The sequence below is a fragment of the Neltuma alba genome, unplaced genomic scaffold (assembly GCF_004799145.2).
Source record: "Neltuma alba isolate B1F8T4 unplaced genomic scaffold, ASM479914v2 tig00006357_pilon, whole genome shotgun sequence".
Classification (NCBI taxonomy): Eukaryota; Viridiplantae; Streptophyta; class Magnoliopsida; order Fabales; family Fabaceae; genus Neltuma; species Neltuma alba.
Genome location: NW_021634443.1, coordinates 15,719 through 34,222, shown reverse-complemented (window position 1 = coordinate 34,222; position 18,504 = coordinate 15,719). Strand labels below are relative to the sequence as shown.

Sequence of the window (18,504 nt, the reverse complement as noted above, 5' to 3'; positions counted from 1 at the left end):
AAACTTGGGTAAATTAGTGTGTTAATGAAACCTTTGACCCAAAGACTCCAAACAAAACTAATCACCCTCATGAATGCACACTTGGTGAGGTTAACACAGTGGTATTAACAACTAGAACACACTAACCAATTATGCTAGCAAGGCACCACATTTACTCAAAACTGAAATTAGATTAAAGATCAACCAGTATTCACATGACTAAATGTAGCATTCTCATTACATACCAAAGCGTAAACTCTCAGAATCCAATCCAAAATTACAAGATTATAACATTGAGGTTCAGGTCTAACAACAAAACAGAAATTCTAACCAAGAACAACTGAAATGCTAATAAAGTAATAGAAAAGATGAAATAAACTCCTCAAATTAAGTCCCAAGTTCAGGCCTTTATTAAAACTCCTCAGGGTAAAATGTTCTAGCCTCAATGGGGGAACTGTGATTTCAATAACCCCTGAAGAATCCTAGGAGACAAAAATGGAAGTATTCTGAACGGAGTATTGCGGCTACCTCGCATTATGTTTCCCTAAAATCAAAATTTGAAGTTTGAAGCCTAATTCTGTGTTTGTGCAATTTTGTCACGACTAATATGTCATTTCACCGCTACTAAATATGTAAAATGCACAACTGCATTTAGTTGACCTTTTTCTGGAATTTCTGTAATTTGCTAGCCCTTAACTGTCATTTTCTTGAACTCAGATCCTTAGGAGATGTTCCCAACTTTGAATTTAGACTTGAAAATCAAATTAAACACTTGTAATATCCAATTCAATTTCATAAATGATGATTAATTAAAAATATACAAAAAAATAACAGTTTTGCCCCTACAAAGTGCTTAATAAGAAATCAAACTCACAGTTCTAACTTACCACAATTCATATCAAGACATGCATTTTAAACCAATTAATCCCTCTAAAAATATGCAATTAGACATGAATTAATGTAGTAAAACATGGTCAAATCAAAAATCAATTCAACTAAGAAGTTGATTTATTGAGTTTATTTTTTTGGTTGCATTTTAATTTTAGAAAATTATATCAACTCACTTTTGAGCTCGTGCTAACTACAAACTCAGTTGATCTTACGAGTGACTTAGTCAAACTCATCAATAATCACTAATCTTTTTATTAAGTTGAGTGAGTCAAAGATGTACCAAGTAAAACTCAATTTGCAAAGTGTGAAGGAAGGCCCAGTCCAAAGAATAATAACATCCTAAAGGCGAAAACTAATATTAATACAAAAATAAGAAATACCAAAAATAAATCGTCCAATTTTAATGTTGTAAACTTGTGCCATCTTTTTCAGTCTTCTACTCTGTCGCCGCAACCTTTGTTCTTTGATTGAGCGTCGGGACTCCAGAAGAAGAAGATGAAAGACAAAAATAGGAGAAGTTTGGGTTTGAAATATATTGAAGTCAAATTGTTGTCATTTTTTGTATTTCAATTATCTGAGTATAGATTTTTAATAATTACTTATTAGTAGAGATAAACTATTACAAGTTTATTACATTATGGTCTAACGATTCGAGTTTATATACATGTTATGACTTTACTTAAATTCAATTTGACAACTTTAATCTCATAACGTAACCATCAGCTGTCACTATCAGCAACCAGTACTTCAACTTTTATAAAAATTTTAGGGATATTTCATATGCAAGTCCTTATAATTAGGTTTCAACCGGTTTTTAATTAGGTCCTTATAATTTTTTTATTTTATCAGGTCCTTATAATTTCACATGTTTTTAATCAAGTCCTTATTGTTTTACCTTATTTTTTATTCTTTATTTTATAAATAATAATATTCTATAAATAATAAATTACTATAATAATCTTATATCAATATTCTTTTAAATTTTTAGTTAAACATATATATTATTTATTTTTCAATTCTAAATTTTATAATTTTAAAATTCAAATTATAATAATAAAATTTTCTAAAATTAGAATATAATATAAATAATTTATAGTTAAGTATAATTGATTATTCTGATTAATTATTAATTACTAAATGATTATATTAATTTTTTTGTCAAATTATGTAATTACTAATTTAAAAATGAAATCAATTTTAAAGAATAAAGTTCATAAATAAATTTTTTAAAACTACAAAGGACTTAATTAAAAAAAAGTGAAACTATAAGGACGTAATAAAATAGAAAAAAATGAAGGGGCCTAATGAAAAACACGTAAAAGTAAAAGGATCTGATAAAAAAAATTTATATGAATCTAATTAACAATCAGATAAGACTATAATGACCCAGAAATTAATCATCCCAAAATTTAAGTCATCGTGGCTGTTCTTGACCCAAAAAAAAAAAAAAGTCATTACGGTTGTCTGCTTGTACTTGTCTCTATTCACAACGGATCTTAAAATACACATTTGTTAGTTAATTAAGTGAAGCATCTCACCTTCCATGATGGTGTAAAAACATGAACTGGGGATCTCAGGCAAAAAAAAAAAGAGCTGGGGATCAACTACCGCCACTGTAATCAGAGGTCTGGTAAGTTGGCAATCAGAGAATTATCCGAATTGAAGGATGAGTGTCTTGGAGATTGGTGACCAGTGCACCTTAGAAAAAAATAATAATTTTAATTATATGAAATGATAACAAAATATTAAGCTATGAAAAAAAAAATACTTTTTGAAATTTTAAGTTTTAGCAGTGCAAGATAAATGACCACTTCAATTTAGAAAAACAACTTTAATTAGATCAAATCGTAATAACAAAACCTTAAGCAATAACAATTTTTATTATATGAAACTTTAAAATAATAGTTGTTATTTGTTAAGATTTAGTTGTCATTTCATACAACTTTAAACATATTATTAAAAACCAAACCAGATTGGCCGGGTTAGCCTAGAAACTGGCAGCCCAGCCTCTTGTAATTGAACCTATTGGGAATTTGACCCGAGGAGTGACCTAGTATAAGCCTGTGTAACTCAGAAATAACTCAGCGAAACTCCTAGATTAGGCGGGTTACCGAGTTATTTTTTTAAGACGTTTAGACATGTAGAATGATGGGAGATTAGATCGGAGGCTGAAGATGAAAGAGACGAGCAACATAGTGATGGGAGTCGATGAAAAGAGAAGAAAAACCTGAGACTAAGGACGATTTTGGCGACTACACATGATTAGATTATTAGAGACGGTGGAGACGAGTAAAGAATGAAGAAGAAAGGGAGGCGACAAAAACTCATAAGTTTGAGATTGAACATGCAGTGGATGTAAGACAGATTCACAATACAAATAAATAAAATAATAAAGAGATGTGAATCTTCTCATAAAATAATACAGCGGAAGAATCTTTGTGTACCTCTTGCCATTTGTCTTATCTTGAATTATCTCGGGATCTGAGATAAAGGAATAGAGCTGCAAAAGAGAACAACAGTTAGAAGAAAAGAGTTGTTCAGGTCTCTTCTGACTGGAATAGGGCACAGTGATGGCAACTGGATTAGCCGTCACCAGTCAGGGAACCTCAAGGGAGCAGATAGGTATTTCACTCGCTCACAGAATATTCAGCCGTCAACTCAATTGTTGTGTGTCTCACCATCAGAGAGTTATCAACACATATATAGACTGAAAAGCTTAACCCTACTGGGCTTGGGCCTTGTTTGACTGAAAGGGCCACACTCAGAGTATTTTATTAATTTCCTAATATATATCTAAATAATAATTATAATAAAATATCTAACATTCTCCCACTTGGCCCTTATACGTATGTCAATTGCCGTGCCTCAGTAAGCTAAGGCTATACTGCAAGAATCATGGCGACAAGTCCCCTTAAGTCGGGTATTATCTTCCATGCATCACAGGCAGCATCCTTACTTAATGGGTATACCTTTATGAACAAACTCAATTTTGTTCGGTTCCTACTTTATGTTTATCAACCTCAAAACACAAATGTATATACAATCATAACCAGAGATGACAAACCATAAATTTCATTGCTCATACCTCAACTAATCAATTGGAGGACGGAGTCCCATGTGAGGTACGTGTGAAACAAAGTCATTCGGTTTCAACCCTTTAGTCAAAGGATCAGCTAGCATTTCCTTTGTACCGATGTATTCAACCGAAATTTGGCCATCCATAACCCTTTCTTTCAAGCATAGGAATTTCAGTTCGACAAACTTACTTCGACTCTTATTCCTCTTGTTGTTGGCTATGGCCACTGCAGCGGTGTTATCACAGTACATTCTGATCGGCCTAGAGATCGAATCAACAATCTTAAGCCCAGCAATGAAATTCTTTATCCAGATCGCTTGTGAACTTGCCTCAAAACACGCAATGTACTCAGCATCACCAGTAGAAGGAGCTGTTAGAGTTTGTTTCGTACTCTTCCATGATATGGCTCCTTCTGCTAGTAGGAAGATATAACCAGTCGTAGACTTATTTGTGTCCAAACATCCTCCCAAATCAGAGTCTGAGTAACCAGTCACTTCTAGATTCTCTGTCCTCTTATATGTAAGCATGTAGTGTTTAGTCCCTTGTAGGTATCTAAACACTTTCTTTGCAGCTGTCCAATGCGCCTCACCAGGATTACTTTGGTACCTTCCCAGCATGCCCACAGCAAAGGCTATATCAGGTCTAGTGCAAACCTGTGCATACATTAAACTTCCTACTGCTGAGGCATATGGGATCCTTTCCATTTGCTTTTTCTTGAGCTCGGTTTTAGGACACTGATCTAGACTGAATTTGTCTCCTTTCTCTAAAGGAGTCACGTTGGTTGAACAGTTCTTCATTCGGAATCGTTCAAGAACTTTGTTTATATAGGTTTCTTGAGACAAGCCTAAAAGACCTTGAGTCCTATCCCTATGGATCTTAATGCCAATGACATAAGATGCCTCACCCATATCTTTCATATCAAAGTTCTTAAACAGAAACTGTTTCACCTCGTGCAATAGTCTCAGATCGTTGGTTGCAAGTAATATGTCATCGACATATAAAATCAAAAATATGATATTGCTCCCACTAACCTTGTGGTATATGCATTCATCCATGATGTTCTCATCGAAACCAAATGATGTGATCACCTCATGGAACTTCAAGTACCACTGTCGTGAGGCTTGCTTTAAACCATATATTGATTTCTTTAGCTTGCATACCAAGTTTTCTTTGCCTTTCGCAATGAATCCCTCAGGCTGCTTCATATAGACCTCTTCGTCAAGATCACCATTGAGAAATGCAGTTTTAACATCCATTTGATGCAATTCCATATCAAAATGTGCAACTAATGCCATGATAATGCGGAATGAATCCTTCTTTGATACAGGAGAAAATGTTTCTCTGTAGTCGATTCCTTCCACTTGCGTAAAACCCTTGGCAACCAACCTTGCTTTGTAACGATCAATGTTACCTCGTGAGTCTCTTTTGGTTTTGTAAACCCACTTACAGCCAATGGCTTTAGACCCACTAGGTAACTCTACAAGCTCCCATACATGGTTGTTTGCCATAGAGTTCATTTCATCGACCATGGCATCATGCCACAACTTGCAATTCTCATTCTTCATGGCTTGAGTAAAGGTCAAAGGATCATTTTCAATACTAACATCACAGTCAATTTCAGTGAAGTACACAACGTAGTCACTAGGCAATGCCGGCTTTCTCTCTCTAGTTGACCTCCTCAGTTCAACTTCTTGAGTTGGCTGAGGTTGCTCATTAGGAACATCCTCTGTCACATTCTGTGGTGGTTCTACTTCTGTGACAGGTTGGTCAGCTTGCATATGTTCCTGATGTCTAGCATCATCAACTTGAGTTATGGGATCCACATCATGTTGTATGACAGCTCTGACTAAAGAAGAGTCATTAACAATTGATGTTCCCTCACCATTTGTGCTAGTGGTCTCTTCTATGTGATCAATTCCTATCTGATCACTCCCACTAATCACATCATTCTCAAGAAACTTAGCATTCCTAGATTCCACAAATCGTTTTGAAGGAGGCGGACAGTAAAACTTATAACCCTTGGACTTTTCTGCATAGCCTACAAAGTAGGCCCTAATAGTCTTAGGGTCCAATTTCTTTTCCTGTGGGTTGTACACTCTTACTTCTGCAGGACAGCCCCATACCCTTAAATGATTCAAACTGGGTTTCCAACCTTTCCAGATTTCAAAGGGTGTTTTAGGCACTGCCTTTGTTGGAACCCTGTTTAGAATGTATACAGCTGTCTTGAGTGCTTCTTTCCATAGAGAAATTGGAAGTTTGGAGCCACTCATCATGCTCCTAACCATGTCCAGCAAGGTCCTATTTCTTCTTTCAGCTACACCATTCATGTCTGGTGAGCCAGGCATGGTATATTGAGCAACTATACCTTGCTCTCGAAGAAATTCTGCAAAAGGACCAGGTGCTTGTCCTTCATTGGTGTACCTACCATAGTATTCACCACCTCTATCAGATCTTACAATCTTAATTGGTTTCCCAATTTGTTTTTCTACCTCTGCTTTATATTCCTTAAAGGCATCTAGTGCCTCGCTCTTATTATAAAGCAAATAGATATACGTGTAGCGCGAGTAATCATCGATAAAGGTGATAAAATACTTTTGACCGTGTGCGGTTAAATCAGGGCAGCAAATATCGGTATGTATAATCTCAAGCAATTCAGAACTTCTTTTAGCTCCCTTTTGTGACTTAGTGGTCTGCTTTCCCCTTATGCAGTCCACGCAAGAATCAAATTCTGAATGGTCTAAGGGTGGAAGTATTTCCTCCTTAGTTAACCTTTTGATTCTATCAATGGAGATATGTCCCAATCTCCTATGCCACAAGCTAATAGAATTCTCATTGATGACACTTCGTTTAATACCACGCGAAATATTAAAAGATTGAACAGGATCACGAATAATTTTAAATAAATTATCAATCATTGCAATTCTGCAATCTTAACATGATGTCTGCTCAAAAACATAGAGCCCTTCTCAAGACATAAACCATAGTCCAACGGAATTAATTTTGAAATGGAAATTAAGTTCCTCATGTATGTCGGAATATAAAAAGTCTCAAAAAGGTCTACATGAGTATTATTCAAAAAAATGCGATAAGTCCCAACCAACTCCACACGGTCTGGGTTCCTGCTGCCTGATAGAACCCATTCCTCACTCGGATGTGGTGGCCTGCTTGTTAAGAAGCCCTGCATGGTTGTGGAAATGTGGATCATTGAACCAGTATCAATCCACCAAGTGTCATCATCAACATTAATAGCATGAGATTCTAAGGTAACATGAGAAGTAAACATACCTTTACGTTCAAGCCATGCCTTCCTCTTGGAGCACTCATTCTTCATGTGCCCCTTCTTCTTGCAGAAGAAGCATTTGGCATCCTTCTTATTTAAGGCGGTGGCAGGGGGAATTCTTCTCTTTCTTTTCTTCTTGTCATCCTTATTTCCCTTCTTACTACCACCCCTATTGGAGCTTTCTCCCAGATGAGCTTCCTTAGGTGCACCCTTTCCACTCATCAACAGCCTAGTTTCTTCTTGCACACACATGGACAGCAATTCATCAACTGACCATTTCTCCCTATGTGTGTTGTAAGATACTTTAAAGGCATCAAACTGAGGAGGAAGGGAGTTCAGGATTAACTGCACCAGGAATTGCTCAGTAGGCTCCATATCGAAGGATTTCAACTGAGAGGATAAATCTCTCATCTTCATTATATGCTGCCTAGTACCGCCTATACCTGTAAGCCTCATGGCACATAATTCCGACATAATGGTGCCCCCCATCTGCTTGTCTGTCGGTTTGAACTGTTTGTCCACAGCTTCCAGGTATTCTTTAGCAGTTTCGCATTTAGGGATTGCTCCCCGAATGCTCCTAGCAATCCTTGTTTTGATCAGCAGGAGAGTAAGGCGATTGTTTTTCTCCTAGGATTCATAATACTCTTTGGCCTCTTTGTCAGTCGAGCCATCAGCTGGTTTGGGAGGCCTTTCAGTTTCCAGGACATAGTCCATGTTCAGACAACCGAGATGTAAAGCAATGTCTTCCCTCCAATCAGGGTAGTTAGTACCATCAAGTATAATTTTGTTACTAGCATCAGCAACAATGTTAGGGACAGTAAATGCAGCTGCAATATTAGAGAATCAGTCAAACTTCCAAATAAATAGAGACAATTCACAATAACTGTGCCATGTATGCTTAAAACATTAATAAAGCATACAATTATAAATACGTATCACTAAGTTCTCCCTGTGGGCAAAGAAAATAGCATAGCATGTATTTATCTCATATTGATGGAACTAGAACGCAATTTATATTTCCTAATACCTGTGGGCTACTTAGAAAATACAAGGCAATTCTATCCCACCCTAATTAAATATACATTGATAATTATCTACCTGTGGGCAAAGATGAATTATGAATGCATATTTAATTACAATTGATATTTTATAAGTCCATTATGTGATTTATATCGCATGCAATAGATAAAGGATGCTGTGGCTACTCCTTAAAGAAGCATGCTAATCACAAATATCATACAAGTGCATTTAAGTCCAGTATATGCACATCTCAATGGAGAATTTAAGCAATTAATTTAATCAACAAGTAAATAACTGAACTAAATTCTCCCACTATTTTTATGCAGCCAAATAATTGTTTAAATATTATCCTCAGCATATCTCATCCCAAAATAAACATTGCAAAAATTCTAGTAAATAACCAAATTGCCCAAAATTTAGTATCCAAACATTTAGGCAAACAAACAATTTTGCAAATTTACACAAGATGTGAAATAGCTAAGATTAACTTTTATCTTTATTTAAACAATTCAAATATTTGCATAGAATAAATTACATGTGAAAACTATTTTTCAAATAAATAAATAACTTGCAATTAATTATTTATTTAACATGAACTTATTCTGGAAAATGAAAATAAATGGGCTAAACAGAGTTTAATTAAAATAGGCCCAAAAGGTTCTGCAGCGTCACTGTGCAAAAAGCCCCTTTTTTTTTTTTTTTAAACAAAACAGTAGGCCCAAACAGAAAGGGCCCAGACAGCAACAAAAAAAAATATTTCTGTACAAAAAACAAATCCTCAGCCCAGTTCGAAATTCAGAGAAAAAAAAAACCCAAAAACAATTCGGCCCAAAACAAATCAAACAACAGTTTTTTTTTTTTTTAACATAAGCCCAAAATGCGGCCCAAAAGCGTCGGCCCAAATTCTTTATAAGTGAAACGGTGCGTTTCACTAATAATCAAAACGACGCCGTTTTAATTACAACCACAGAAGCCCTCTCAATGCAAAACGACGGCGTTTTCGGCAGGGGTCTTCTTCCACATGGAGTCGGGTTAGGTTAACCCGACTCCTGACCCGTTTCAGACCCGGTTCGTGGCCCCTTCGCAGCCGCCGCATCAGCCATAGTTTCCGGCGATCCTCTGGTCCGTTTTCGACGATAAAGGCACCATTTTTCGGCGTTTTCGGCGGCGCAATATCCAAATAACAACAAGGAACAAAATTTTGAATAGCAAAGGTGGGGAAAACGACCAGAATTGGGAAAAAGAAAATCACACTTTCATGCATAAGGGACGTTTGGTTTTCGGCTCCTCCCAGTTCCGATGGAGGGGATTACGGTGGTCATCGGAGAGATGAATATTCTCCTTCCTTCCATTCCAAATGACCGAAAACATACCCCTCTCAAACACAGAAAAATAGTTTAGGAACCGGAATAAAAAATAAAAATTGACCCTTTTGAGCATACGGATCTGGAATAAAATCAAGAACCAAAGTTGTTTAAAGTAAGCGGTGAAAATAATAACGCCTCCGATTTGGCCTTTGAAAATAATGAAGATAAAAGACGGTGCAAACAAGTATCTCTGATCTTGCTCATGGAACTGATGAAATTCAACAGTGTGTTCTTTTATTCCATATGGAGCTTAGATCATCCCAGATAAGATAAAACATATTAAATTAAATAAAAGTAGGCAGAGAAGAACTTAACCTGGCTCTGATGCCACGTGTAAGACAGATTCACAATACAAATAAATAAAATAATAAAGAGATGTGAATCTTCTCATAAAATAATACAGCGGAAGAATCTTTGTGTACCTCTTGCCATTTGTCTTATCTTGAATTATCTCGGGATCTGAGATAAAGGAATAGAGCTGCAAAAGAGAACAACAGTTAGAAGAAAAGAGTTGTTCAGGTCTCTTCTGACTGGAATAGGGCACAGTGATGGCAACTGGATTAGCCGTCACCAGTCAGGGAACCTCAAGGGAGCAGATAGGTATTTCACTCGCTCACAGAATATTCAGCCGTCAACTCAATTGTTGTGTGTCTCACCATCAGAGAGTTATCAACACATATATAGACTGAAAAGCTTAACCCTACTGGGCTTGGGCCTTGTTTGACTGAAAGGGCCACACTCAGAGTATTTTATTAATTTTCTAATATATATCTAAATAATAATTATAATAAAATATCTAACAGTGGATCCATAAGAGTAAGTGACGTTGTTGCTGAGATCTGAAGATCACTCGCCGTTGATGATGGTAATAGGAGAGTTGAAGATGGAGATCTTTGGTGTCGGAGGCACACTTTGTAAAACTCTCTACTTTCAAAGAAGACGAAGGCTTTTTTCATTCGATATGGTACGTTTACTAGCTTGGCCCAAAAAAAAAAAAAGATGGACTCATTTTTTAGCCAGTAGGCTTAGTTTATGTCTCATCCATCGGATTTACCCTTTTGCCCCTCAATGCAAAACTCCACTTATTTGGGAAAAAACCCTTCAAATTTAATTAAAAATGCTTCTTGTCAAATATTTTTAATTAAATTATATTATTTTAATATAATCGGTATAACTCTAAGTTGACTTCGGTCTGACCTACTCACCTTTAACCCACTATCTCGATTGGTTTGTTCACTGATTCGGTTTTTAGTATCTTCACTTTAAAACTACTATTTAAAGTGGTTGTCAATATATAAAATGACAACAAAACCTTAATTAAGCATTAAAGTTACCATTTTAAAGTTTGAAGTTTCAGTAGCGTCCAAGAGTTGAATGACCATTTCAATTTAAAAAATGACAACTTTAATTATCTCACATGGCAACAAAACCCGAAGCAGTGACAACTTTAGTTATATGCATCTTAAAATTTTGAAATAGTAGTTGCTAGTTGTTACTTTTTAAGGCTTTATTTTTATTTTTAAAAAATATTTATTGTATTACTATTTCGAAAAAAAATGAAAGTAAGAATTATTAAACAATGATTATGATTATATTGATTAGACCAGAAAAAGTCAGTAGTATTGCCCCCAGCTTTTTTTTTTTTAAATAAAAGAATCAGTTTTATATAATGAACAAAGTCAAATAATTAAAGTTGAAGTTGCCCTATGCTTATTCATCATGTGGTAATGAAAGCAACAAATATAAAGTAGTATGGTACGTTACTATTTGAAAGGAAATCGAGCATGTGCATAAATATCTCAACTTTTATAGATTTTAAGTCATGACCATTGTTATTGGCACAAAATAGAAGTAATTCTGGTTGTCTACTTGTATTAATCTTTATTCACAATGAAGCTTAAAAGATAAGTCTGTTAATTAATTAAATGAAGGATCTCATCTGCACTGAAAGTGTAAAGACGTGAACATATATGACCACTAATTGCCACCGCCCACCGTGCACCATCAGAGCCAGCTTTGGCAGTTGGTAGTGAGCTCTGGCGCTAGCATCCAAAGAATTATTCGAAAAAAAGATGTCTTGGAGATCATAAATCACTATTGTGTAGTAAGAAATACTATATATGATCCTTAATATAAGAGTTAATTTAACATTTAATTTGTTCCTGCATATAAAACTGCAATTCACATTATTTTTCATATTTATTCATTTTATTTCAAAGTAGTCTTTGTAGTAATTGTACATGTTAAATATTCTATCAAACGATAATTCTAGCTAATAAACATGATTAGTAAGGGTGTTTTAGAGAATATAATACCTATTTATTACAAGCAATTAATTTAACAAATTCTTTTAATTCATTTAAATTAATCAACTAGTTCTTATATTAAGGATCAGAATAACTTTAATCATATGAAATGATAAGAAAATCTTAGAAGCGAAAACTATTATTTAGAAGCTTGAATATTAATAACCACTCCACTTTAGAAAATTATAACTTTAATTAGCATTGATAGATAACTTTAATTACATGAAACCTGTACAAATTCCTTTGGCGGTGCATTTAAAATTTAAAGTAACCGCGTGCATTTTGTTGGTTCTTCTTCGTCTTTCATCAGTAGGTTTCCTTTTCCAGAGCATGGCAATAGAGAGGGTTGAAAGCGACGATTCTATTTATCCTAACGTTAGTCTTCATCTTCAATTTTTTATACAGCTTTTTCCCATTTCTTTTCTTCAACCGGCAGCCGAGTGGCCCACCGCAATCGGAACCGGGTTGGTTGGAGAGGACGAAGACTTGGAAGGTCGGTGTCGTCGAGGAGATCAAGTCGTTGGCTGTGAAGGCTGAGCATCGCTAATTTGATTTTGGCTCGGAGGCGGCCACGAGGGGGCGTCGTTCTGATGGAAAGTCTGAGATTTTGCTTCTATTGTCTGGTATGGTCGCTTTGTTTGGTTCTGAACTTCGTGCTTTGTTGTTCGTCCCATTTTCATTTGGTCTCTTTAGATAATCATCTAATCTATCCAAGATTAACCTTTTCATGTTCTCTCTGCTCTTCGATTTTTCTCAGGTACAAGGTTGATTCTTCTAAGTCAAAATTACTAGCACAACCGTTTAATGCAACTTATGATTTTGCATGTCTTCTTCCCTCTTTTCCTATGTGAGGGGAAATTACTCTCCCTCTCTCTCGTTAACTGGTATCGATATGTAATAGTCAGGTTAAAATGATTCTGAATTTGAAATTAATTCATTTTTATGCGTTAATATCACATAGGACAGTTTTTTTCTTGGTAAGCTGCTCCTTAACACTGTCCTAAATACAGGAATTTCACAAGGAATTTGTTTTAATTCTAAATATAATATTTCAATTTACTTTGTTTTTCAAATTCATAATTTTTCTCAAAATATCTTTATTAATTGCACATAGTTCTATTAAGAGTTGTGATAATGCATGCTATTACAAAGGGTGTTTAAGAAAACTAATATTAGAAATAAATTAGTTTAGCTCCTTCTCTTAATGTACGCAAATTGACTATCTAACTTTTATATTAAGAATCTGATAGAATATTTCTTTGATGAACATGTAACACTCTAATGATGACTTTCTTTTATAGAAGATGCTTTTGGTCATTTTTATATTGTGTGACCATCACTGAGGTTTCGTTTGAAATTTGTTTGCCTCATTTCTCAACATACGAGGTCAAGTGATTTACAAGTTTTGAGGGATCTATTGTGACTTTTCACTTGTCTCGAAAATTAAATAATGAGGCTGAAGTTCATGGGACATGAATGTGTGGTCATTGGAGACGATTAAAGACAATTAAAGTGAAAATAGTGCGCTTTGCTCTTTGATCTCTTAATGAAGTATCATATATAATGGGCACTCCATTATTTAGAGAAAAGAGGATAGCCTCTTTTTTTTTGTTTTGCTACGATATTTTTTATTAAAAACAATTTTATTTAAAGTACTACAGGATATTAAATATCCACGAGAGAATAGCATTTTGATGATCAGTGGAGAAAGAAAGGCAGGGCCCATCTTTGGTATATCTTGGTGTAATATCCTAAATTTTATTTAGGTCCCAAAAAAAATTCAAAAAAAAATATAATTGAAAAATAATATAATAATATTTTATTATAATATTTATAAATAAAAAAAAGTCTAACTTTCCACCGAAAGGGGCGGTGGGGGTTGGGGATTGAGTTTGAAAATCCCCCCCAATAAATGTGCGGGGGGTGTTAAATACACCCCAGCAATTCATTTCCCCCCGCAGGCGCAAGAAGAAAAGAGAGAAAGAGAGTTGGAGTGTGCGTGAGAGAGAGGAGTATACCGGTGAAGGAGAGGGCAAGCTTTGAAGATATTTTAGGTATATAAAATTATTTCTTTTTATCAAAATTTCTTTATGAATATTTTCTGTATATTTTGAGCTTCCTATTTACATTATTACTATAGTGATTGGAGAAAATTTTGAGACTTATATATGATATAAGTATTGAGTTTTGATAAAAGATAACTATAGAAATTTAGAAGTAAATGAGTTGTTAATTTTAATCAGTTTAGATTTCTCTATTTGTTAGTTTAGTATTTAAATTAATTTATTTAGTCGAAAATATGTTATTTATGGGATATACCATATTTTTACCGATTAAATTTAAGTTAAATAATTGGATTGTTTGATATATTATTGAGATTTTAATCGGTTTAGTTTTATTTATTGGGTGACTGGAGGTTTTAAAATAAATATTGTAGCTAAAAAGTTTATTATTTATAGAAATATATATATGTATATGGTAGCTATACCATTAAAGTTTTGATTAGATTATTTATTTATAAATATTTGAAGTATTATTGAATTTTTGAGGGTTTGATTTTGACGTTTAAACTTAAAATGAGATTTTTTAGAATTTAGAACATAGTAATTTTATACTTGGAAATTGTGAAAAATTCTTTTTATTAAGGTAAATAATTTGGAGGTGGTAAATAAATAATTTGGCTTGTTAGAAAATTTTAAGTTATTTCTAAAACACTTAATAATTTTTGGGTTATGAGAGTTACGGGAATTTAGAATAAAAATTTAATTAAATTAGAAATTTAAATAATATAGAGAAGTTTAATTAATTAATTAATTAATTAGTTTATATTAATATGTGGTTATATTAATTGTGTAGATTAATTATTGGTTAAGTAAAGGATTGACCTTGTGGTAATCCTTAATATTGCTTTGGCGAGAGATAACTACTTTCCACTTGTTATATGTGCTAATATGTTGTTTGTGAGTATTTTGCTATTTTTAGAATAATATTTGATATTTGGAACTCGAGTAGATATGTTATATCTTTTGAGCTATGAAAATTGTCTTGTGGGATTTTTGGAATTGTGATTGAGAAGTTTGGAAAAGATATATGATTTATATCTTATGGATTATACTGAGAAAAGATTGAGACATTTTTTGTTATATTGTGAATGATTGGTTGTTATTTGGATTTTGGGTTGAGTTCAATCCTACCACGTGGTAAGGCTGTCATTGGTGCACATTGGTTGGTTTCTTCCTTCGTCTCCCATAGTGAGAGATAGGCCTTTGTGGCTTCTTATTCGTCCTCCAGAGTGAGGGATAGGCCGATATATCTGATTAATCCCCCATAGTGAGGGTTTGGATGATTGAAATTATATATCTATGTTTTTGAGAATTAATAACTATCCCACTTGACACCTTACGAGCATGCGTTAGTATGTATGATGAGTTGGAAAGTTGGTTACTGAGGCGTTTGTCTCACCCCGTGGTTTTTACTATCTCCAAGTGATAGTTCGGGTGGTGACCCACCAGGGAAGGCTTCATAGGCATAGTGTGTTGTTATAGCTTGTATAGCCTCCTTGCTTTTGTTCCATTTGCTGACTTGTTATATATTGCCACATAGGGCCCATATACTCTAATGTTGTAAACTAATACTTTAAATTATTACGATCTGATATGGGGGTTGTTGGAAGGCCAAGGATATTTAAGACTTTGCGTATTACGCTCTTTTGATGGTGTTAACTTTTGACCAATGGGCTCTATGACTTATAGTAAAATGTTTTATTAGTTCGTGTGTTTGAAAGTATAAGTTTGGTTTGGGCTAACGGTTGAATGATATTTCTGGACTTTGAAAGTCCAAGGTCCAAGTTAACGATTGATATGGCTCGTAATATAAGTTTATTTCTTTTAACCATGATAGCGATTTTAAAATTTTAAGGTTTCTTCTTTTCCATCATGGTTAATCATTCAAAGAAATTGTTAGGTTTAATCTAAAATGGTTTTGAAAGAACGGTTGTCACAATTTGGTATCAAAGCCAAAGATTCTGTGAATTGGGTTGCATTATATTACATTTAGTGGCAATATATAATAATCTCACATAATCTTTCCTGTTACTTTGTGTCTGTGCTTGACCTTACTTTGTGTTTCTTTTAGTGGATTCCATCCTTAGGTGGGGAGTATGGTATGGACACGATCTCGACAAACCGATCAAGGTGGGGACGAATCCATAAACCCGCCTAATCAACCATCGAATCCTCTGCAGTTTAACCAAGAGACCTTACTGCAACAGCTAAGGAAAGTGGTAGTTACGGTGGTAGATGAGAGAGTAAGGAAGATGGAGGAAGATTTGAGAGTCAAGAAAGCTATGGAAGAGTTTAAAGAGAGTGGGCTTCCTGAGCCGTCTGTGGGAAATTCTGTCACCCACAGGGATTCTATTGAAGGAAACAAAGAAGAGAGTAGTTTGCGAAGGCGACAAGGAAAAGGGGAGATTGTGAATCTTACGAGTGTATGGAAGGATATAGAGCGGCATCACCCAAAGACTTTTGATAGGGATATGGACCTTGACAAAGCTGAGGCTTGGATCGATGATATGGAGACAATATTCAAGGCTTGTGGTTGTAATACCTACCAAAAGGTACAAGCAGCAGTAGTCTTATTGAGAGACCGAGCTAAGAGGTGGTGGTGGAGCGTAAGTGGCATAGATGACTCGGGGATTACTTGGAATAAATTCAAGCAAATGTACTTTGATCACTACTTTCCACCAGCCATGAGACAAAAAAAAAAAGAAACAGCTTTTTATGCTCTTCGATAGGAGAACATGCATGAGGATGAATTTATTGCCAAGTATATTGACCTCTCTAAACATGTTACCTACCTGCAACAGAAAGATAATCCAGCATGGATGGCCCGACAATTGATAGAACAGGTGAGGCCAGAGTTGAAGCAGCAAATGGCCTTATATGAGTTTAAGAGTTTCGAGGATGCTTGCATGAAACTCAGGATGACAGCTCGTAGAACTCGAGAGGTAAAAGAGAGCCGACGTCGAGATAATCAGGGTAGATTCTCTGGTTTTATGAGGCCAACGGGAGGAGTCAATAAGAAGGGTAGCTATAGTTATGGGAGCTCGGGTAACTCAAGCAGAGGCAAGAAACAAAATCAGAAGAATTCAGCCCGTGGAGGCTTTATGCAGAGGAGACAGGCCCAGGGGAACCGTATAGGAGGAGATCAGAGTGACCATCGTGAACCTGCCAGATCTACACCAAGTATTAGTGGTCCTTGCATAAGATGTGGGAGAAATCACCCAGGATAGTGTTGGAAATGCTATAAATGCCATAAGTTTGGACATATAGCTTGCAATTGTCCAGAGACGCAGCAGTAAACTCCTAGTTTCAGATCCATGGTACCCAGGAGAGTTTTTGCTCTGACTAGAGAGGAAGCTGGTACGTCTCCTAATTTGATTAGAGGTACTATCTCTCTTCAAGGACATGATATACCTGTGTTGTTTGATTCTGGTGCCACTCATTCTTTTATTGCTACGGAATGTGCTCAAAAGTTTGAATTTCCAATGGATGATTTGTCTTACATGTTGAAAGTGTCAACTCTAGCAGGAGCCACTGTGTTAACCACACAGGCGTGTTTAAGTCTTGTGCTTAAATTTGAGAATCATGAGTCTGTGATTGATTTGATTTGTCTACCCCTCAAAGGTATTGACGTGATTATTGGCATGGATTGGCTATCAGCAAATAATGCCATTTTGGATTGCAAAAGGAAGAAGGTAACTCTTCCTTTGTGCACTATGATAGTTGAGGCTATTAATGGTCTTTTGTGGCTGTCTGCTACTCAAGCAACTAAGTGTATTCAGAAGGGTTATCAGGCGTATGCCGTTTTCTTTTCTATTAGTACGGATAAAGAAGTTGGTATAGAGCAAATTGAGGTAGTAAAGGAGTTTCCTGAGGTATTTCCTGAGGAAGTGTCCGGTTTACCTCCTGAGAGGGAAGTTGAATTCTCCATTGAGCTAGTACCAAGGACATCTCTAATTTCTAAAGCACCATATAGAATGTCACCTTCAGAATTGGCAGAGCTGAAAAAGCAAATTGAAGAGTTACTTGAAAAAGGATTTATTAGACCAAGTGTTTCGCCGTGGGGATCACCAGTATTGTTTGTGAGAAAGAAAGATGGGAGCTTGAGATTGTGTATAGATTACAGGCAGTTGAACAAAGTGACTATCAAGAACAAATATCCTTTGCCTAGGATGGGTGACTTGCTAGATTAATTAATGGGGTCAGTAGTGTTTTCCAAGATTGACTTAAGGTCGGGATATCATCAATTAAGAGTTAGAGCAGAGGACATCTCGAAGACGGCCTTTTGCACTAGATACGGACATTATGAGTTTCTAGTAATGCCTTTTTGTTTGGCGAATGCTCTAGCGGTGTTTATGGACTATATGAACCGGATCTTTAGGCCATATTTGGACAAGTTTATTGTGGTGTTTATAGATGATATTCTGATATACTCTAAGAATGAGGAAGAACACCGAGAGCATCTTTACATTGCATTGCGAATATTAAGGGATCATCAGTTGTATGCTAAGTTAAGTAAGTGTGA

The 18,504-nt window shown here is 35.4% G+C and overlaps 1 protein-coding gene across 1 annotated transcript; it reads right to left on the bottom strand.

The window, feature by feature from the left end:
* Positions 1-6,942: 6,942 nt before the first annotated feature.
* LOC114750223 (uncharacterized) lies at positions 6,943-7,956 on the bottom strand. Its single transcript, XM_028938777.1, has 2 exons — positions 7,232-7,956; positions 6,943-7,124 (listed from the first exon to the last, which is right to left on the bottom strand). The coding sequence occupies exons 1-2, from the start codon at positions 7,713-7,715 to the stop codon at positions 7,090-7,092; spliced, it is 519 nt and encodes a 172-aa protein (XP_028794610.1). The 5' UTR covers positions 7,716-7,956; the 3' UTR covers positions 6,943-7,089.
* Between the last annotated feature and the right edge of the window lie 10,548 nt (positions 7,957-18,504).